This window comes from Gavialis gangeticus, unplaced genomic scaffold, assembly GCF_001723915.1.
Source record: "Gavialis gangeticus isolate Ggan-Ray unplaced genomic scaffold, GavGan_comp1, whole genome shotgun sequence".
NCBI classification, from domain to species: Eukaryota; Metazoa; Chordata; order Crocodylia; family Gavialidae; genus Gavialis; species Gavialis gangeticus.
Genome location: NW_017729019.1, coordinates 14,041,634 through 14,058,434, shown reverse-complemented (window position 1 = coordinate 14,058,434; position 16,801 = coordinate 14,041,634). Strand labels below are relative to the sequence as shown.

General features: G+C 49.6%; 1 protein-coding gene across 2 annotated transcripts in view; it reads left to right on the top strand.

Annotated features, from left to right (window-relative positions):
* Positions 1–16,007, top strand: part of ZNF76 (zinc finger protein 76) — a 21,499-nt gene extending 5,492 nt beyond the window's left edge. The window contains exons 2-15 of one of the 2 annotated variants that reach the window (XM_019514143.1): positions 2,456–2,633; positions 3,476–3,556; positions 6,040–6,117; positions 7,112–7,314; positions 8,625–8,699; positions 9,435–9,551; positions 10,419–10,494; positions 10,831–10,956; positions 11,791–11,970; positions 12,499–12,732; positions 13,127–13,257; positions 14,285–14,437; positions 14,537–14,650; positions 14,982–16,007. In XM_019514143.1, coding sequence (XP_019369688.1) covers positions 2,561–2,633; positions 3,476–3,556; positions 6,040–6,117; positions 7,112–7,314; positions 8,625–8,699; positions 9,435–9,551; positions 10,419–10,494; positions 10,831–10,956; positions 11,791–11,970; positions 12,499–12,732; positions 13,127–13,257; positions 14,285–14,437; positions 14,537–14,650; positions 14,982–15,086 — 1,746 coding nt within the window. In that variant the 5' untranslated portion in view covers positions 2,456–2,560 and the 3' untranslated portion in view covers positions 15,087–16,007. The remainder of the gene's footprint in view (positions 1–2,455; positions 2,634–3,475; positions 3,557–6,039; positions 6,118–7,111; positions 7,315–8,624; positions 8,700–9,434; positions 9,552–10,418; positions 10,495–10,830; positions 10,957–11,790; positions 11,971–12,498; positions 12,733–13,126; positions 13,258–14,284; positions 14,438–14,536; positions 14,651–14,981) is intronic. The other variant, XM_019514144.1, reaches the window with a different exon arrangement.
* Positions 16,008–16,801: the final 794 nt, after the last annotated feature.

The window sequence follows — 16,801 nt, the reverse complement described above, 5'->3', positions numbered from 1 at the left end:
TCGCAGACGACATGAGACCTGCCCCTAGAGCAGGGGCAGATGATTATTTTGGGTGGAGGGCCACTTACTGAGTTTCGGCAAGCGATCGAGGGCTGCATGATAGGCAGCCAGGGGCAGATAAATATTAATTTTCTAAATTTTTTAGGGCTGGATAGAATGGCCTGGCAGGCTGTATGTGGCCCCTGGGCTGCATTTTGCCCGCCCCTGCCCTAGAGCCTTCTGGGATCACGTTATAGGCATGGAGAAGGTGTTGGGTAAATGCAGGAGTAGTAGAGGCAGCGTGGGCATGTGGGCCGAGTACTGGCCTGTATCTTGGGGGAGAGGCGTTCTGTTCCTTGCTCTAACACTGATCTGTTTGTTGAACTTGGGCAAGTCTGTAAAATGGGGATAATTAAACTGGCTTAACTGGTAACGTTTTGAAATCTGATGAGCAGGCAGGTAAGGGGACTAGCCGAATATCCCAACAGCTGCTACAGCTAGGACCTGGGTGGCAATGTTGCTGTTATAGTTCAGGAAAGGGGCATTCTCAGCGAGTTAGGGTGGCAGACAATGCCACGCTAACCTTGAACTTGACTCTTCCACCTGTGTCCACATGCAGAACAGCTGCACATGCACACCGGCGCCGCTGAAGCCACTGCTCTGCCTCTGCCCCCAGTGGTTTTGCTGCAGCAGAGGCCAATTGGGGCATCCTCGCCCCTTGCACGCGGGGAGCTGCCTCTTCTTCCTTCCTTCCTTGCCCCCAAGAGATCTGATACCACAGAAAGGCAGGGAGTGGGGACTGGCAAAATAGCAGATTCAAGTGTGAAAATTAAATTTGGACTTAATTTCTGATGATGCTTCCTGCAAATTGCTGAGCCCACCATAGAGGCAGTAGCTTGGATATTGCAATATTGGAGCCATGGGCTGTTTGCAGCAATGCATGGCGACATGAATAAACATACTGCTGTCCTCAGAGCTGCTGGTCTGAGCAGCAAAGTTTTTTGATTTTTCTAGGACATGAGTATATACTACAGCGGTAGATGCTATAGGCAACCTGACAAAAAGGAGAATTGATCAGCCCTTCTGATCCTGCCTTCCTCCCCCCACCCAAACCCCCCCCCCCCAACAACAAAACTTTTTAGAAAGAAAGAAACTTGTAAATCTCTGATTTAAAATAACTTATTGATGGCACATGTGACTGACATCTCATATTACAGTGCTGTTGCAAGGGGACTGGATGGCTTAGGGAGCTGGTCATGGGATACAGGAGTCTTTCTCCTCTAGATTCAAATCCAGCCCAAGTTGTTTGTGACTCCCACAGTTGTTGCTGTTCCAAAATGTTATGTGCAGTGACTATGGGTCAATGTCAGTGTGCTCGCTTCTGTCACAATTATATGGGACCTAGTGATATTTCACCTCTGTGGCAGTGGTGCCAGGAGAAACACTGGCAACTGTGCAGACAGCAGAAACCGACCTTCCCTGACGTGCTTGTGAGGAGGTATTCTGGAATAGCTTCCTGAGCATTGCTGTTATTGTGGGCTGAGAGTGCTTTCTTCCAGTTTAGCTTGAATCTGCTCTCAGGCAGGTTAAGCCAAACCAAGATCAGCCATTCTTAATATGGAATACATGTGCCCACATGGGAAGATGTTTTGGAATAAGTTTATACCACAATTTTCTGTTCCGGTTAATTTCCCCGTAAAGACAGACCCTCAACGTTGATCCTTTTAGGCCAAGATCAGGGAGTATTGACAGAGGAATCTTGCTGTGCTGTTGCTTATACCCTGCCTATTCTGTAGGTGAAGAGAGGAAACCACCAGTCTCCTCCTCTGCTTGTAATAGATTCACTTAAAAGAAAGATCCTGAAGGATCTGCTTTTCAGTAGAAGCAAAAAGCCTGTTCCTGGGAAGGGTGCGAGTTGGAACATGAATGTAAAGAAAGGATGAAGATGTGTACATGTCTCCTTGATAAAGGATTTCCATTACGTCCCAGCATATAGCAAAGTACACTTCCATTTGGTTGATTTGTCCCTTAAGACCTAAGGAGATCCTTGGTAAGAACTACATGAGATTGTTAAATAAATGGTCATTGCACCTGAAAAGAAAATGAGAATCTGTCAGCGCACTTGGCAATGAAGTTTTATTCCATTTATGGTCATAGCATCCCGCTGTGACCCACATGCTGCCAATTCACAGGCCGGATATTGAAAGGATCGTGAGTGTGTTTGTTCTTACGGACTGCTTGCAGACATGAAAAAAAGAAGTGCTTTACTGGAAGCGGCAGCTTGTTACTTAGACCTAGCTCTGCAGCATCTGTATAGATTGGGTGCTTCAGCAGGGCTTTCTGGCACCTTTATTTAAAGCTGATTCAGTCCATACAGATGTCAGGCAAGCCGGGTCCAACTAACACGTTGCCTCTTCTGCACTAAAAAGAGCCTGTCTGGGGGACAATCTAATTTGAAATGTTCTTTTCATCTAAGGTTTGTAGCGAGGCAGAAATCTCTTCGCCTCTTCCAGAAAGCCGCTTTGTAGGAGAGTGCTGATTAAAGTGAAGTTCATGTCTGAGGAGCGCTCATCGTGGCATTATGGAGAGCTTGGGCCTACAAGCAGTGACCCTCACCGATGGGACGACAGCCTACATTCAGCAGGCCATCAAAGGTATGAGCTGCTGGGGCTGCAGGGCCTGCCCTTTGACGACTGGGTGTGTGGTGCTGCAAAAAATTAGATCTGATGAAGTCGTCCATGTAGCATGTTACCTGCTACTTGCCTTGTAGATTTGCTTGGGGTCAGGACCTTGTGTTTATCTGGTAGGTTCTTAACTCGGCCTTAGGGAAAATAACACGCACAAGAGCAAACGCATACAAAGGGTAGGGTTTACCCAGCAGCGGTAAGCATTCACCTATTATATGGGCTGCAATTCCTCACTCAGCCAAAACTTCCACTGAACTCAAGTTGGGAGTTTAGCGTGTCTGAGGAGCATAGAGTAAACTTAGCTCATTACTTGAGTAAGAAAGGTGTTAGTGCTAAGTGTCAGGTAGGGAAGGAGTATTGAAGTCAAAGGCAGTCTTCATCATTTATTTTAATCAGTTACTGGCTTGAGACTTAGCGATGAGACTACAGCATTTTTGCTCTGTTTCCTCCTCTTTGGTTAAAAAATTGGTGAAAGAACCTGTAGCCTATTTAAAAAAAAAAAAAAAAAAGTTATGATTAAGATTCCTTTGCTGTGTTTCTTTCATACAGGCAACCTTTGAAGGGCGGAGGATGGGGGGCGTTATCTTCTCTCTGGCATTTATAAAGATACCCATTACTGTGTAGGACTTGTATTTATGTAGGTCTGTATTTCAGATCGCCCACTACTCTTTGTGATACTGGCCCATATAACTGTTTCCCTAAGAAGACAGGGCAAGAGGCTATGAAGGAGGGACAGGACCATCCCGTGGGCAGGGAGGTTTATTAGTACTGCCATCAGCGATGACGATTTTCTTTTTAAACCCTTGCAGAAGAGAAGTTGATTGAAGGGCAAGTGATCGAGCTTGAGGATGGGACCACAGCTTATATCCATCAAGTGACAGTCCAGAAAGGTGAGGGCAGTTTGAATTCAGGAAGCATTTGGAATATCTCCTTGTTTTGTTAGAATGCCATTGCTGATGTGACTCTAGACTCATCTCCCGTAAGCTCCGCCTGGAAGAGGTGCCTCCTAGCCCTTAACTTCTGTGACTCTGTGTGTGTGCGTGCGTGTGTGTGTGTGAAGTCCACCAGGGCGGACTGAATGCAAGCGTAAAGCCTTTGACTTCCTGTGCAATTTGCAGTGAACTGACAAGTGGCCAAATGTACTGTTGATGTAAGCAGCGACAGGGGAAGAGAGTGGAGGATTTGGCCCCTGTAGTCCCTTGGCCAGTGTTTGTCATTTCACAAATCTAAAAATAAGTTCAGCAAACTCTGTGGTTTTCTGTGCAAGGTTGTCAGGTATGTGTGTTCGATGGGCAGTGTCCAGGCGTGGTCTTTTTCAGCTGTGAAGAACCTGAAGCAACTCTTTCTTTACAGTTAAGGAGAGACTCTGGATTAGTCTCCAAAGAGGAGTTTTAGAAGCCACATCTATCTCAGGCTGGCTAGATCTCTCTGGTTTTGTATCAGATTTGAAATGAGATGGAACTAACTTAGATGAGAGGTTATGGGGATTAGTTTCCTGTGGCTGGGCAGCAGGGGATAATCATCTTGTGCCAGCTATGGTGAAGTGTTGTGAAGGGATAACTGGCAATCTGCTGCTCCTTTCACCCCACCATTGTCCCCCACAAGTTCCCTGTGAGCGACCTTTGCACCCTCTGCTATTGCAGGGACTGTTCACGACCCCACCCCAAGCCTTTCCTTCGTGGTCCACTTCTCCCCACGCCAGGGACACCATGTATCCCCCACACCAGAAGCCCCATTCTAAACCCAACGTAGGCATTGTGTGCACCCATATCCTCTACCTCCTCCATGTCAGAGGTTCTGTGTGATATCTGGAGTCCCGTGTCCAGTTTGGGGCCCCCCACTACAGAAAGGATGTGGACAAATTGAAGAGACTTCAACAGAGGGGAAACAAAAATGGTTCGGGGCCTGGGGAATGTGACTTCTGAGGAGCGGCTGATGGAACTGGGGTTATTTAATTTGGAGAAGAGAAGACTGAGGGGGGATTTAATAGCAACCTTCAACTACCTGAAGGGGGTTCCAAAGAGGATGGAGCTGGTGGCAGATGACAAAACAAGGAGCAGTGGGCTCAAGTTGCAGCTGAGGAAGTTTAGGTTAGATATTGGGGAAAATCTTCCTCACTAGGAAGGTAGTAAAGCACTGAAACAGGCTTCACAGAGAGGTTGTGGCATCTCTCTCCTTGGAGGTTTTTAACACCTAGCTAGACAAAGCCTTGGCTGGGATGAGATACACAGATGGCAGAAGGTCTGGGCTAATGGGGCTTAGCCCCCCACAAAACACAGGCAGCAAGGGCACGGGCTCTGAGCGGCTGCAGGGGACAGGGGAGAGGGTGCTGCTGCTGCACACACCCCCATGGCCCTATTCACCCCAGCCCCTGTCCCACTGCCTCACTGCAGAGGCCTTGATCTGCCCCCGCACCCCCACCCCTTCCCCATGACAGGCTTACTTGCTGATGGAGGGTGGTGCCTGCACATGCGTGCACTGAGTCCCCCCAAATCCTATTTTCTTCCTCTGCCTATGATGAGATAGTTGAGGATGGTCCTGCTTTGTGCAGAGGATTGGACTAGACAACCTCCTGAGTTCCTTTCCAGCCCTAATTTTCTATGATTCTCTTCCCTGCCATGCTGTAGTCCTACATTATCTCTCTCCATGTCCAGAGCCCTGTAGAAAACCTCATAGCTCCTGTTTCTATATTCCTTCTTGTCCATGTTTGGGGTTTGGTTGGCTTGTCCTCTTCCCCCACATACACCACAGGGTCCTATTTTTCCCTTAGGCAGAGGACTTCGTGTTCATTTCCATTCCCACATGCCTTCCTTTCTCTCCATACCAGGGTTGTGTGTGTGCGCCTCATTCCTCCCTCCCCTTATCAGTATTATTCCTTCTTGTCTGGATTACCAGATCAACTAGGAGGCCGGATAAGTCTTGTTGTTATGCTGGAAAATCTTAATTGGGCTATCAGAGGGAATGGCCAAGTTTCCATGTGTTCTCAAATGTCCCCTTTTCTGGGTTTTTGCTTTCTCACAAACCCACGGGGTTCTACTCACTGGTGCTTAGAACATTTTGGGAAAAGTTAACCTTGATCAAATTAAGTGTCCAAAAGGTAAGTTGTGTTATCTCCAAAGAAACATTGCTGAGTTGAGTGGAAGGTCTTTCAAGCTCAGTAGTTAGTTAACAGTGGCAGCGCTAAGCTGCATAGATAACCAGTGAATACTGGATACTGTGGCAGGCTTTGAAAACCAGCAGGACACTTCTGAACTGAGCCCTTCTGAACAGTTACTGTGTATGGGGAGCTGAGCAGACTGACTCTCAGAGCTTGCAGTGAAATTCCTCGCCCCAGCCTGTGCTTTGTGTGTTTGGTGTTCTGTTCTTCCCCCAGAGTCTGTAGCTTTCGAAGATGGGCAGCCAGTTGTGTTGGAGGATGGCAGCATGGCGTATATACATACTGCCCCTAAAGGTAATCTGAATTCTTCTGTCTTCCCCCCAGTGTCTGACATCTGAGATGTTAAAATGTTACAGGTTTCTAAGACTGTCTGCCACTTGGATGGTAGGAACTGGGCAGAACACATAAGTGCCATCTTCAGAAAGACACTGATATAGCTAGGGGATTGGTTATTGTTCAAAGAGAAAGGAAATAGCTCTCCAGGGCAGTGTTCAGCTGCTCTACCCATGAGATTGCTCCATGTAGAGGCTGTATCATTAGGCATCCAAACACAAGGGCCAAATGCTGTCCTATGGGCACTCTGAAGTTTGGCATTGAGCCTTTTAACCTGATAACCTTCTTTTAATGTAGCTCTTCTGTATGTAATTCCCTGGTTTTTTCTTTTAAAAGCAAGTTAAAAAAGAGGTCCTCCATTATATGATGGCACCTTCACACCATATGGGTCATCTGTGGTCAGGAATCTTTGGGTCTACTGCACAGACTTCCCTCACTTAGGCTAACAGAGTTGCTGATGATAGTAGTAGTTTGTCACCCTCTTTGTGGGTCCATACTACATATGAGACACAAACCTTTCCAGTGGGCTCTGCAGACAGTTGCTGGGGGCAGAGGAATGGTGAGGCAAATCTTGTGATCCATTCCAAAGTGGGGGACGATGATGTGGGTATAGGTCTTTTCTCCCCATTTTGGCTAAGCACAGTTCCTTCTGATCCCTTCCCTCCAACTTTCCAAGTCCTAGTCCTGGCTCTCATCCCTTCCAGTCCATCTTCCTTACCTAGACAGTCCCAGCCTTCACTTCTTGCCCTTCTCAGACCCGGGGGAACGGGATTAATACTTCTAGTTTAAAAGTGGGATCTGTTAGTAAAGCAGGTTTGATTTCTGAACTTACAGTGCCTTGTCCCTGAAGCTTTAGTCCTCCCTAAGTTACCAACTCTAAATGATCAAAAGCTAGACAAGCAGCAGTCAGCACACAGCAGCTCTACTACTGTTTGATCTTTGTGGTCCCTTTCAGAGGGTTACGACCCCAGCACCTTGGAAGCAGTTCAGCTGGAAGACGGCTCCACTGCCTACATCCATCGTCCCGTGATTATGCCAGCTGGCAGCACCATCCTGGCAGTGCAGGCGCAAACAGAGGTGGGAGAGTTGGCTGGGGAGGAGGAAGATGATGCCTTTGACACTGACACCATTAACGCGCTCAAGCAGTACGCCAGCAAGGTGAGGGTGCCAGCACAGCTGATTAGCTAATAGGCAGGATACGACCTGTAGACCAAATCGGGACTGCCCAGGTCCTGTATTATGGCCTAGCTTTCTCCCCACCTCTCACACAGTGAGGCACAATGAGCTCTGTACAGCTAGGCTAGTGTCTTATTGTTTTCATGCCTCACTGGATGTGACTTAATTTGATGCATCTGAATTCCCCTTAAAGTTTTAGCTGGATTTAGTGTTCTCATCTTCCTTCCTGCAGATATGATGTGGTCACGTGCTATTAAATGCTACCTTGTTCCGCTCTGGAGGGGGCCATCTTGCAGTAGTGGATGAAGGATATAGTTTATGGAGCATATTTTGATTCCAGAGCAGAGTAAGATCCTGCTATAGATTGCTTTTAGGCTGCATTATTTTCTGATCAACTGCCTCTTTCACAAACAGCTTAGCTCACAGAAGCTCCATGTCCCAGCCTTTATAGTGAAATGCCCCACTGATACCCTGGCCCTAAGGTCATAGCTTATTTTTCCTCTTACCTCTTTACACAGTGCAGTCTGTCTTGTTTAATATCATCAGTCAGCTTCAAGGGAATATCATACAGCCAAGTCCACAAAGTCAGAAATTCTGTGGTGGGGTGAACAGAAGTGGGACTAACACCCCGTGGGTGCCATAGCTGCTGTGATAGCAGGGCTGGCATGCAAGGGGTTGGTCCCATCATCACTTGCCCCACCTCTGGAGGTGCATCACCTGGCCCATAGGGCTGAATGTTTTTCAGTCTGGTCTAAGCAATAAGGAATCCTAATCTTCCCCCATAGAAATAATTAGTGATGTGACACACTTCTCTCCACCAAGGATTGTTGGTTTGTAATACTCCAGGTGAGAAGGAAGGAAGGTGTTTCTTGTCAGCGGTGGCTTTCAGTCATGACCCTAACATCCATCGTATATTCAGGCCCCAACAGCTGCTCTGCCTAAGTGGTTGTGTGTATTGCTGCTCCTAGCTTGCAGTGCTTCCTCTTATTGCGAGTGGTCTCCATTTGAAGCAGTGGGTGTTGGGACCTGCCATCTTCCTGAAGTTCACGTTCAAAATAATAATGTGGGTAGCAGTAACAAGTTCCCTTCATGCTTGGCCCTCATGCTTCCAGGAACATTTCAAAGTAACAGCATCTGGACCAAGTTGCAACCCTTCCTGCTGTGACAAGACCAAAAGCAGCACTGGATCCACTGTGTAGTGCTAGGATAAGCGTGTCATTGCTTAGGCCTCAGTCACCTGTTCTGTGCTGTGCAAGTAGGCACGAGGACATGCAAAGTTTCTTTGCTTGCAGGTCTCTGAGGTGGACGAGGGAGTTGCTAGCATCTGCCACTTGAAGCCAGAGGAGCCGAACAATGCCCCTGCTCAGGTTTGGACTTTGCGGTTGGACGTTTCCTTGGCTCATTTGAGGCTGAGCTCTATCCCATCACCTCTCCAGTTCTGGTCACAACCTGCGAGAGGGACCCTGTGTGTGCCGGGTTTGATTTAGCAACCCAAAATGACAATTTTGGTCAATTCCACATCTTTCTAGAACTGCCTTCTGCTTCTGTCTGCCTGTTTCCAGTACATGGCTATTTTGTATCATGCAGCTCTTATGCTTGCAGATTCATCCTGCAGGTATATTAGCCCAGGCTCATAGTCTCTTTGTCTTCCCGGCAAAACTAATGATATTAATTTCCCCTTCCAAAAAATGACATGCATTGGGAAAACAGGCTTGGAGAATTTTGCCAGGCTGAAATTTAGGGTGGTCAGCATGACTTTCTCGTGCCACTCATAGCATAGTACTAAATAATGCAAGTAAAATTTAGCCTTTCCATAGCACTTTGGATAGATTTTCAAAGCCCTTTTCAACCTGGTCATGAAGTTCTTGCAACACCCGTGTAAGGTGGATAAGTATTATCTACCTAGTTTATGATGAGTGGACTGGAGCCCAGAGAAATGAAATGATCTGTGCACAGTGAGCTGGGAACTAGAACCTGGAAACCTGGCTCCAGTTGCCCTGATCTAAGTGGTGGCTTGCACTGTGTGTGTGCAGATCCATCTGGTCTCAGCAAGGACCAGTGTGGTTGCTCTTTTGGTTTAGCTTTTTTGTGTCTTATGGCAGGATCTGCAGGAAGAGGAAGTACGCAGCAACGGGAAGGGGCAGCAGGTCGGCGACAGAGCCTTTCGTTGTGGGTACAAAGGCTGTGGCCGTCTCTACACCACAGCCCACCATTTAAAGGTATACCAGCTAAAGGTGCACCCAAGCTTTCATCCTGCACCCTACCCCATCCTAGATTGATGGCTCAGAGTGCTGCCCTATGGGATACACAGACTTGACCCCAGGAGGAAAGAGGCCAGGATCCTTATAGAAAAAGTGTGTCATTCTTAGTGATGGCTTCTAGCCATCTGGGGAGCTGAATTCAGCCTTCAAGGATTTGGAGGAAGACAGGTGCCTTGAGGAGAGAGGTTGAACTCTCTTCCCCACGCCCTTTCTGGGTCCCAGTGAGACAGTCAGCCCATCCCTCTTTGAGCTGTGGCAGGCTGCCAAGCTGCAATGCTTTCAAAGTGCAGCTGAGCAGCACCAGTGTCTGCTCTAGCTGTAAGATGGATCTGCTTCCTTGTCACACACAATAAACACTTTTTTTCCTGCTGCGAGCAAGTATCTTCACATAGAACAGAGCAGCTAGATGGGGCTTTATCCAGACTAGAATAAAAGGTTGTGTTTTAAAAATGTAGGAGCTGATTTGTTGTGTTTTTACCATGTGTTCATTGGCCTCTTGCCAAGAGTTGTCCCAGCCAGCCAACATGGTAAAATCTTGACCCTGTTAGTGTCAGGGTTTTAACACGTGTTGGCAAATCCATTTTCAAATTACACCTTTTATTGAAGTCCAAATGTGTCCCAAGAAACCCAGTAGCTAGCAGGGGGAGGAGGGTGGGGTCGTGGAAGAAGCTCTCACATTTGCTTGGTGCAAGGACAGACATAGCAGCTTGGGCTTAGGGTGGCAGAAGGGTCCCAACTTGCTCCCTGCCTTATCCCCCTTTTCAGTGCCCTCTTCAGCCCACTTAAATCATGACTTTGCATTAGATTTCTGTCCCCTCTCGCCAGGTGCACGAGCGAGCCCACACAGGTGACCGGCCATACAGGTGTGATTTCCCCAGCTGCGGGAAAGCATTTGCCACAGGTAAGAGTTGTCAATCCCTCGTCAGGGGCTCTCACCTGGAGGGGTTTGGTTCTATGTTTCCACCAGGAAAAACAGGAGCTTTGTTTTTAAAGCCTTGTCAGAAAGGCCCTGCGCGTAGTTAGTGACTCCATTTACTGTGTTAAGATGAAAAATTAACTGGACCTTGCTCAGGTTTGAACCTGGATTTTCAGGCAGGCTAGGAGGACCATTTCTTGCAGGTTCCAGGCCTTGGAGAAAGACCGACTATGGTCCATGGACTGCTGAACTCTTTCTGTGCTGTCATGTTATCTGCAGCTGATTGTAGCACTAACTCCATGTGGCCTCTTTCCCCCTCAGGGTACGGGCTGAAGAGCCATGTGAGAACGCACACGGGTGAGAAACCTTACAAGTGTCCAGAAGACACATGCAGCAAAGCTTTCAAAACCTCTGGGGACCTGCAGAAACACACCCGGACACACACAGGTGGGCAGCATCACTGTAGGACAAGAGACCTGAGCTCCCCACCAAGATGGGCACAGCAGCAGGTGCTCTCCACTGCCCTCTGATTTGCATTTCTGTGTGCTCACACCCTGGCTGAAGCTCCTGTGTCCTTAGTATGTCAGTGCAAGTCTGCCCTGGTCTTATCTTCAGACGTAATGAGGAAGAAGCAATAGCCACCTCAGCCATTCCTTCTGATGCATGTTAACAAGCAGGGCAGTCAAAAGAGCTTGGGTCTCAGTCCTTTTCCAGCAGAATGTGGCTGCATTTGGCAGCCTTATCAGAGTCTGAATTGGCCCTGGGGAAGTGTCCAAGGCAGGCACCAAGCAGTGGCATGTGTTTCCAGTCCCTTGTTTCTGCCTGTTTGCTGCATGCAGTTCAGGCCTCATTGTTGAGGTGTGCCTAAAGGGCATGGGATGGAGGGACTCTTCAATGTAGCAGACAGGATAAGGAGGTCTGAATCTCTGTTTCAGCTCCCGTGGTGTCAAGGTCATAGGATCATGGGAAAGTAGGGCTGGAGGGGACCTCACAGGGTCATCTTGTCCAGCCCCTGTTCAAGGCAGGATCATTCCTGACTAAACCATCCTGGCCAAATGTCTCTCCAACCAGCTCTTGAAAATTTCCAGGGATGTAGATTCCCTCACTTCTCCAGGAAGCCTGTTCCAGTGCTTACCTACCCTCCGAGTCAGAAAGTTCCTCCGCATCTCCAACCTAAATTTCCTCTGCAGCCTGAGGCCACTACCTCTAGTCCTGTCCCCTACTTAAGTGTCCTCCTTGCCTCCCAGAAACCTCATGGTGCCTTTCTTGGTGTTGGTACAGGCGAGCGCCCCTTCAAATGCCCCTTCGAAGGCTGTGGTCGCTCCTTCACCACCTCCAACATTCGGAAGGTCCATGTCCGGACACACACAGGGGAGCGCCCATACCTGTGTCCCGAGCCCAGCTGTGGGAGAGGGTTCACCAGTGCCACCAACTACAAGAATCACATGAGGATCCACACAGGTAAGGGGGGCAGAGGGAACAGCTCTCTGTTCCCTTGTAAAATAGCTAAACCCTCCAAGAAGGCAGCAGACGCTCAGCAGACCTGCTGGTGAATGTGGCCTTTGCTCTGATCCTGTCACTCAGGAGGTCTCATGTTTTCCACAATACAAACCTCATGCCTTTTTCAGGAAAAAGCTGTGCACATGCACTTTATATGGAGGAATCCAAGCATTTTGTAACCCTGCCAGTCCCCCAATATGCTTGTAACCACCCTGTCAAGCTTAACTCTGTCTAAGAGAGGTGTGCATGATGAGAGAATCTCTGGGCAGCATTTTCCAGGCAGACAGATTTGGTCTGAGCACAGGAAGGTACAGTCTCCTGGATTCCATTTCTGGCTCTGTCACTGACTCTCTGGGTGGCCTTGATCACATCTTGCCTCCTTGTGCCTCATGGCCCCATTGGTATGGTCAGGATGAGGCTGATGCAGCTCAGGCAAAACTTAAGTGCTGTGGCACCTCCCTACTGCGTGTCTGCCCTCTCTGCCCCCAGGAGAGAAGCCATACATGTGCACGGTGCCAGGCTGTGGGAAGCGCTTCACAGAGTACTCCAGCCTGTACAAGCATCACGTGGTGCACACACACTGCAAGCCCTACACCTGCAATAGCTGCGGGAAGACCTACCGCCAGACCTCCACACTGGCCATGCACAAGCGCAGCACCCACGGCGAGCTGGAGGCCACCGAGGAGAGCGAGCAGGCCCTCTACGAGCAGCAGCAGCTGGAAGGTGAGTGACCCCGTCCCTGTTAATCACTCTGGGCTCAGGTTAGATAGTACAGCAAATTAATGGCTCCAGAGACTGAGCCTGCAGGTGTCACTCAGACACAGCTTTGAGCCTAAGGCCTCCACTCATGGACCTGACTGTTGCCATAGAGAGAGGATGAATCCTGCAGCCTGGGTTTGCTGGCTTCTCTTCAAACCTAGCTCTGGCCACCAAGAAAAAAACTCCCCAGCCCCACCTCCCAGCCCAGTGTCCTGCCACTGTTATTATGGTCCCACGCTCCTGTTTGCTGCATTGTCCCATCCCTTCAATAATGGATGTCATAGAGAAGGTACCACATCTGGTGCCATATTACCAAGCATGGCCGCATCACTGACGCTTCCCTTCCCTTCTGCCCAAGCTGCCGAGAAGGGCCCCTCACCAAAACGCCGACATATTGCTTTCCTGTCAGAGGAGGAGGAGGAGGAAGAGGAAGAGGAGGACAATACGCCTACCCCAGTGTCACTCATCACACAAGATGGGACGCAGCAGGTACAGAGACTAGGACTATTCAGAGGCTGCAGTATGGTGACTAGTGTTGGTCCTACCTCGGCCACTCATATGCATTCATCGTCCTCTGGTGCAAATATTCTGGCTTTTCTTTTCCCATTAAATAGAGAAGGTTGGGTCCTTGGTTTGGGGTGTCCAGTGGGTGCTGGGCTTCATCTTAGCGTTCACCTTGGAGCTCTCTTCTGCTGAGAGAAGAAGCTGTGTGGACAGCCATGGACAGCAATAGGTGCAGCCATTAGTCAGGGACAGAGGCAGAGCAGCTACACCTACAGCCTCAAGACAAGGGGACACTACAGCTAGACAAGACTTTACATGTGCTCTGAGCACATGTCCCTTGGGAACTGAACAGCCTCACATTTGCTGTAGCCTGTTGGGCAGTCATCAGATGGCAGCACCTTTCAGTTTCTGCTGAGGTTGGCTGGGTTTGGTCATTATGTTTTTTTGTAGTATGTAAATGACAACCCAGCAGCCAGTCACCACTTCCACCTGCCGTGCTTGTGAAGCAGCCAGCTGCTGCAGGGCCTGCAAACTGAATGTAAGAGCTGTTTCTGCAGCACAAGTTTAAGGAAGCAATGGCTTCTCAGTTCCCTTGTTACTTCGGTGCCACAAAAATGAAATGAGCTGCCCTCACGAGCAGGGTGGGAGGGGTCTGTGGTCAAGCGGTTTCAGCTGGAGGCCACAGAGAGGACTCCTGGGTTGCATTCCCAGATGTAGGATTGACTCTGCCTTTGGTCTTATGAAAGTTGCTTCACCTCTCAATGTCTTGGATGCGCATCTGTAAAATGAGTAATGAGATGTCTCCACTTGCTGGGAGCTGTGCTGCTAAAATGAGGAATTGCTGGCACAGAAGGCAGTAGAGAAAAGGAAGGTGCTGGCAATGCCAGTAAGTGGAAGAATGTCTGGGTCTGGCTTCTCAGTCCTCACTCCAGAAACCCCTTTGTTCTCCCTCTTGGGTGTCAGTCTCACCTCATGGACCTGTCAGAGGCTGACCTTCTGTTTCCCCTCCCAGGTCAGTCTGTCCCATGAGGACCTACAGGTGCTGGGCAGTGCAATCAGCATGGTGACACAGGGCGGGACCATCACCGTGCCACAGGGAGACCTCGCGGCTTCTGGCACACATACTGTGACTGTGGTCAGTGCAGACGGCACCGAGGCACAGCCGGTAGGAGCAGGAGTGGAGCCTTCCCGATCCCTCACTTGGAATACTCTGCCTGGGGCACGTTGCTTGTAAATGGATTTATTTTTGCCTTGTGTCTTCCAGATTACAATAGTCGCCCCCGGGGCTGTCCTGTCTGAAGAGTCAGCTATAGCTTCTCTCCATCACCAGCAGGTGGCATTGCTAGCGACTGCCAATGGCACTCATATTGCAGTGCAGGTACTGTCTCAGAACCAGGCCAGGCCTGAGCCCTGTTCTCTGTGCACCTGACTCTACCCAGATCCCCCTTCCATTCTCTTTACTGCACCTCTGCTTGGTAGCTGTACTGCATGGATTACTCGTGGCAAGCTTGAGAGCATGCAGCACACCATAACTCCTCTCCTGCACCCTTCCTCCTACCCCAGCACCTGTGTTCCTCTCTGCTGTGCTTCCCCAGCACTCAGGTTCCTCTTTCAACCACTTCTCCTTCCCTTTCACCCCTTCATTCTGCCCCAGCCTCTCATGGATTGTTTAGGAGAATGAAGTTGTGTGCGTCTTTCCTCCCCTCTAGCTGGAAGAGCAGCAAAGCCTGGAGGAGGCCATCAGCATGGCAACAGCAGCAATGCAACAGGAGACTGTGACACTGGGCACAGCTGTGTCTGAGAACGGGTGCTGAGGCGGCACTGATGTATGCATAGGCAGGCTCGTGCTGAGCCAGGGCAGCCAGGACTGGACTCTTGTTTTCGGGTGGGGATTTCCCTGCCAGTTGCTGCGCAGAAGACAAACCGCAGTGTGCAAATACAAGGAGGGGTCCATGCTGTCTGTTACCTGCACCCGGCCAGGTTACCTGGCAGGCCGTGAGAGCACATGCAAGAGAGGTCTGGGCTGCCTAGGGATCCTTTTTAAAGGACTTGCCCATGAATTTCTAGGACATCTTTCTAAGAAGCCCCAAAACTGTCCTGGGATCCAACCTGTAGCTCAAGGATGAACCTGCTCACTCTCCATGGCGAAGGACCTTCCCTAGGCCTGAAGAGGAGGAAACTCTTTTATCCCATTGTTAACTTGTTTGTGGCCAGGATTTCCAAGGTGTGCTGATCTGCCCTGTGCATGGAGCCGCAGAGATCCCAGCAGCAAGGGCCAAGGGGAGGCAGCCAGTGGTTCAGAGTGGTTCAGTGGCTCCTGCAGTCTTACCCCAAAGCCTGTAGGAATGGGCACATGGTCTGAGCATCCCTCCCCCTCCTGGGAAATTCCTGCACAAGTGGCAAGTAGGCAGCATCTGCACCCAAGCAATAAAGCACCATCAAAGCACCCCAGGCTGTCCCAGTCCCAGTGTTTTGAGCGATGATATCCCCACCTCCCCACGCTGGAAGTCAGTCTGTCCCCAGCATGCAGAAGCAGAACCCCATCAACTTGGCTGCCACAGCCCTGCCCCCAGATCACCCGTTTTGACTGAATGGCCAAGTTACAGATTCTGCTGCTGTGGGGCAGGCCCAAGTACTCCCTCTGCATGAGCTCACCAACACTTCTCTGGGACTGAGCTGGGCTGAGTTGGTACATAATGACTTGGAATGAAACAAATTAAAGTTTTTATATCCTTTCCACGCTCACTCGTCCCGTCTCTGGAGCCCACAGGGGGCAGGAGTGGGCTCACTGCCTATTTAACAGAGCTCCTAAACATCCATCCTTCTCTTCCTTCCTCAGCATTAGAGGTCTCCAGACTGCTGAGGCACTGACCAGTGTGCCAGGGCCTTAGCACTAGGGGATGTGGATACGAGCGGGCGCACGCAGCTGGACAGCCCTGCCCAGGCATCCCATGAGCCACTCAGTGTGCTCTTAGCATCTAGGTCTGGGCAGGTCTAGTTGGAGACGGGCAAGGTCAGTGAGCCTCATTTTCTGTCCCTGCCCTTGGACTAAAACTGTTACGGTTCTCTTCCCCCTGCTGCCTCCATAACAGGAATTTCTGCTTCTCTCTCTGATGATACCCTGCCTTGTACCCATTCATTTGTTTTCTGTCTCCTGCAGCTGGCATGGTCCTGGTCATTGTAGTTCCTCACTGATCAAGTCTATCCTTCACAATGCACTGAGGTAGAGCTGGATTTTCCAGCTGGAGGAACTAAGCCTTAAGAAGAGATAAAGTGACTTAGCCATGATGGTCAGGAAGCCACACCAAGGTGGTGGTTATTAATAGCAGAGAGCAGGAGGGGTGTGGACACAAGGCAAGTGTTGCTGGCTTCTAAACCTTCCCCACTGGCCTTCCCAAGAATGGAAACCATGAGTCTCAGGCCGGTCCCATGACTGTCCATCAAGCCATAATTCTTCCTAGAGCTCTACCAGTCCTGGTTTTAGGAGGTCATCACTGTCACTGGTCTGTCTTGGAGAGTTTGGTTGTTG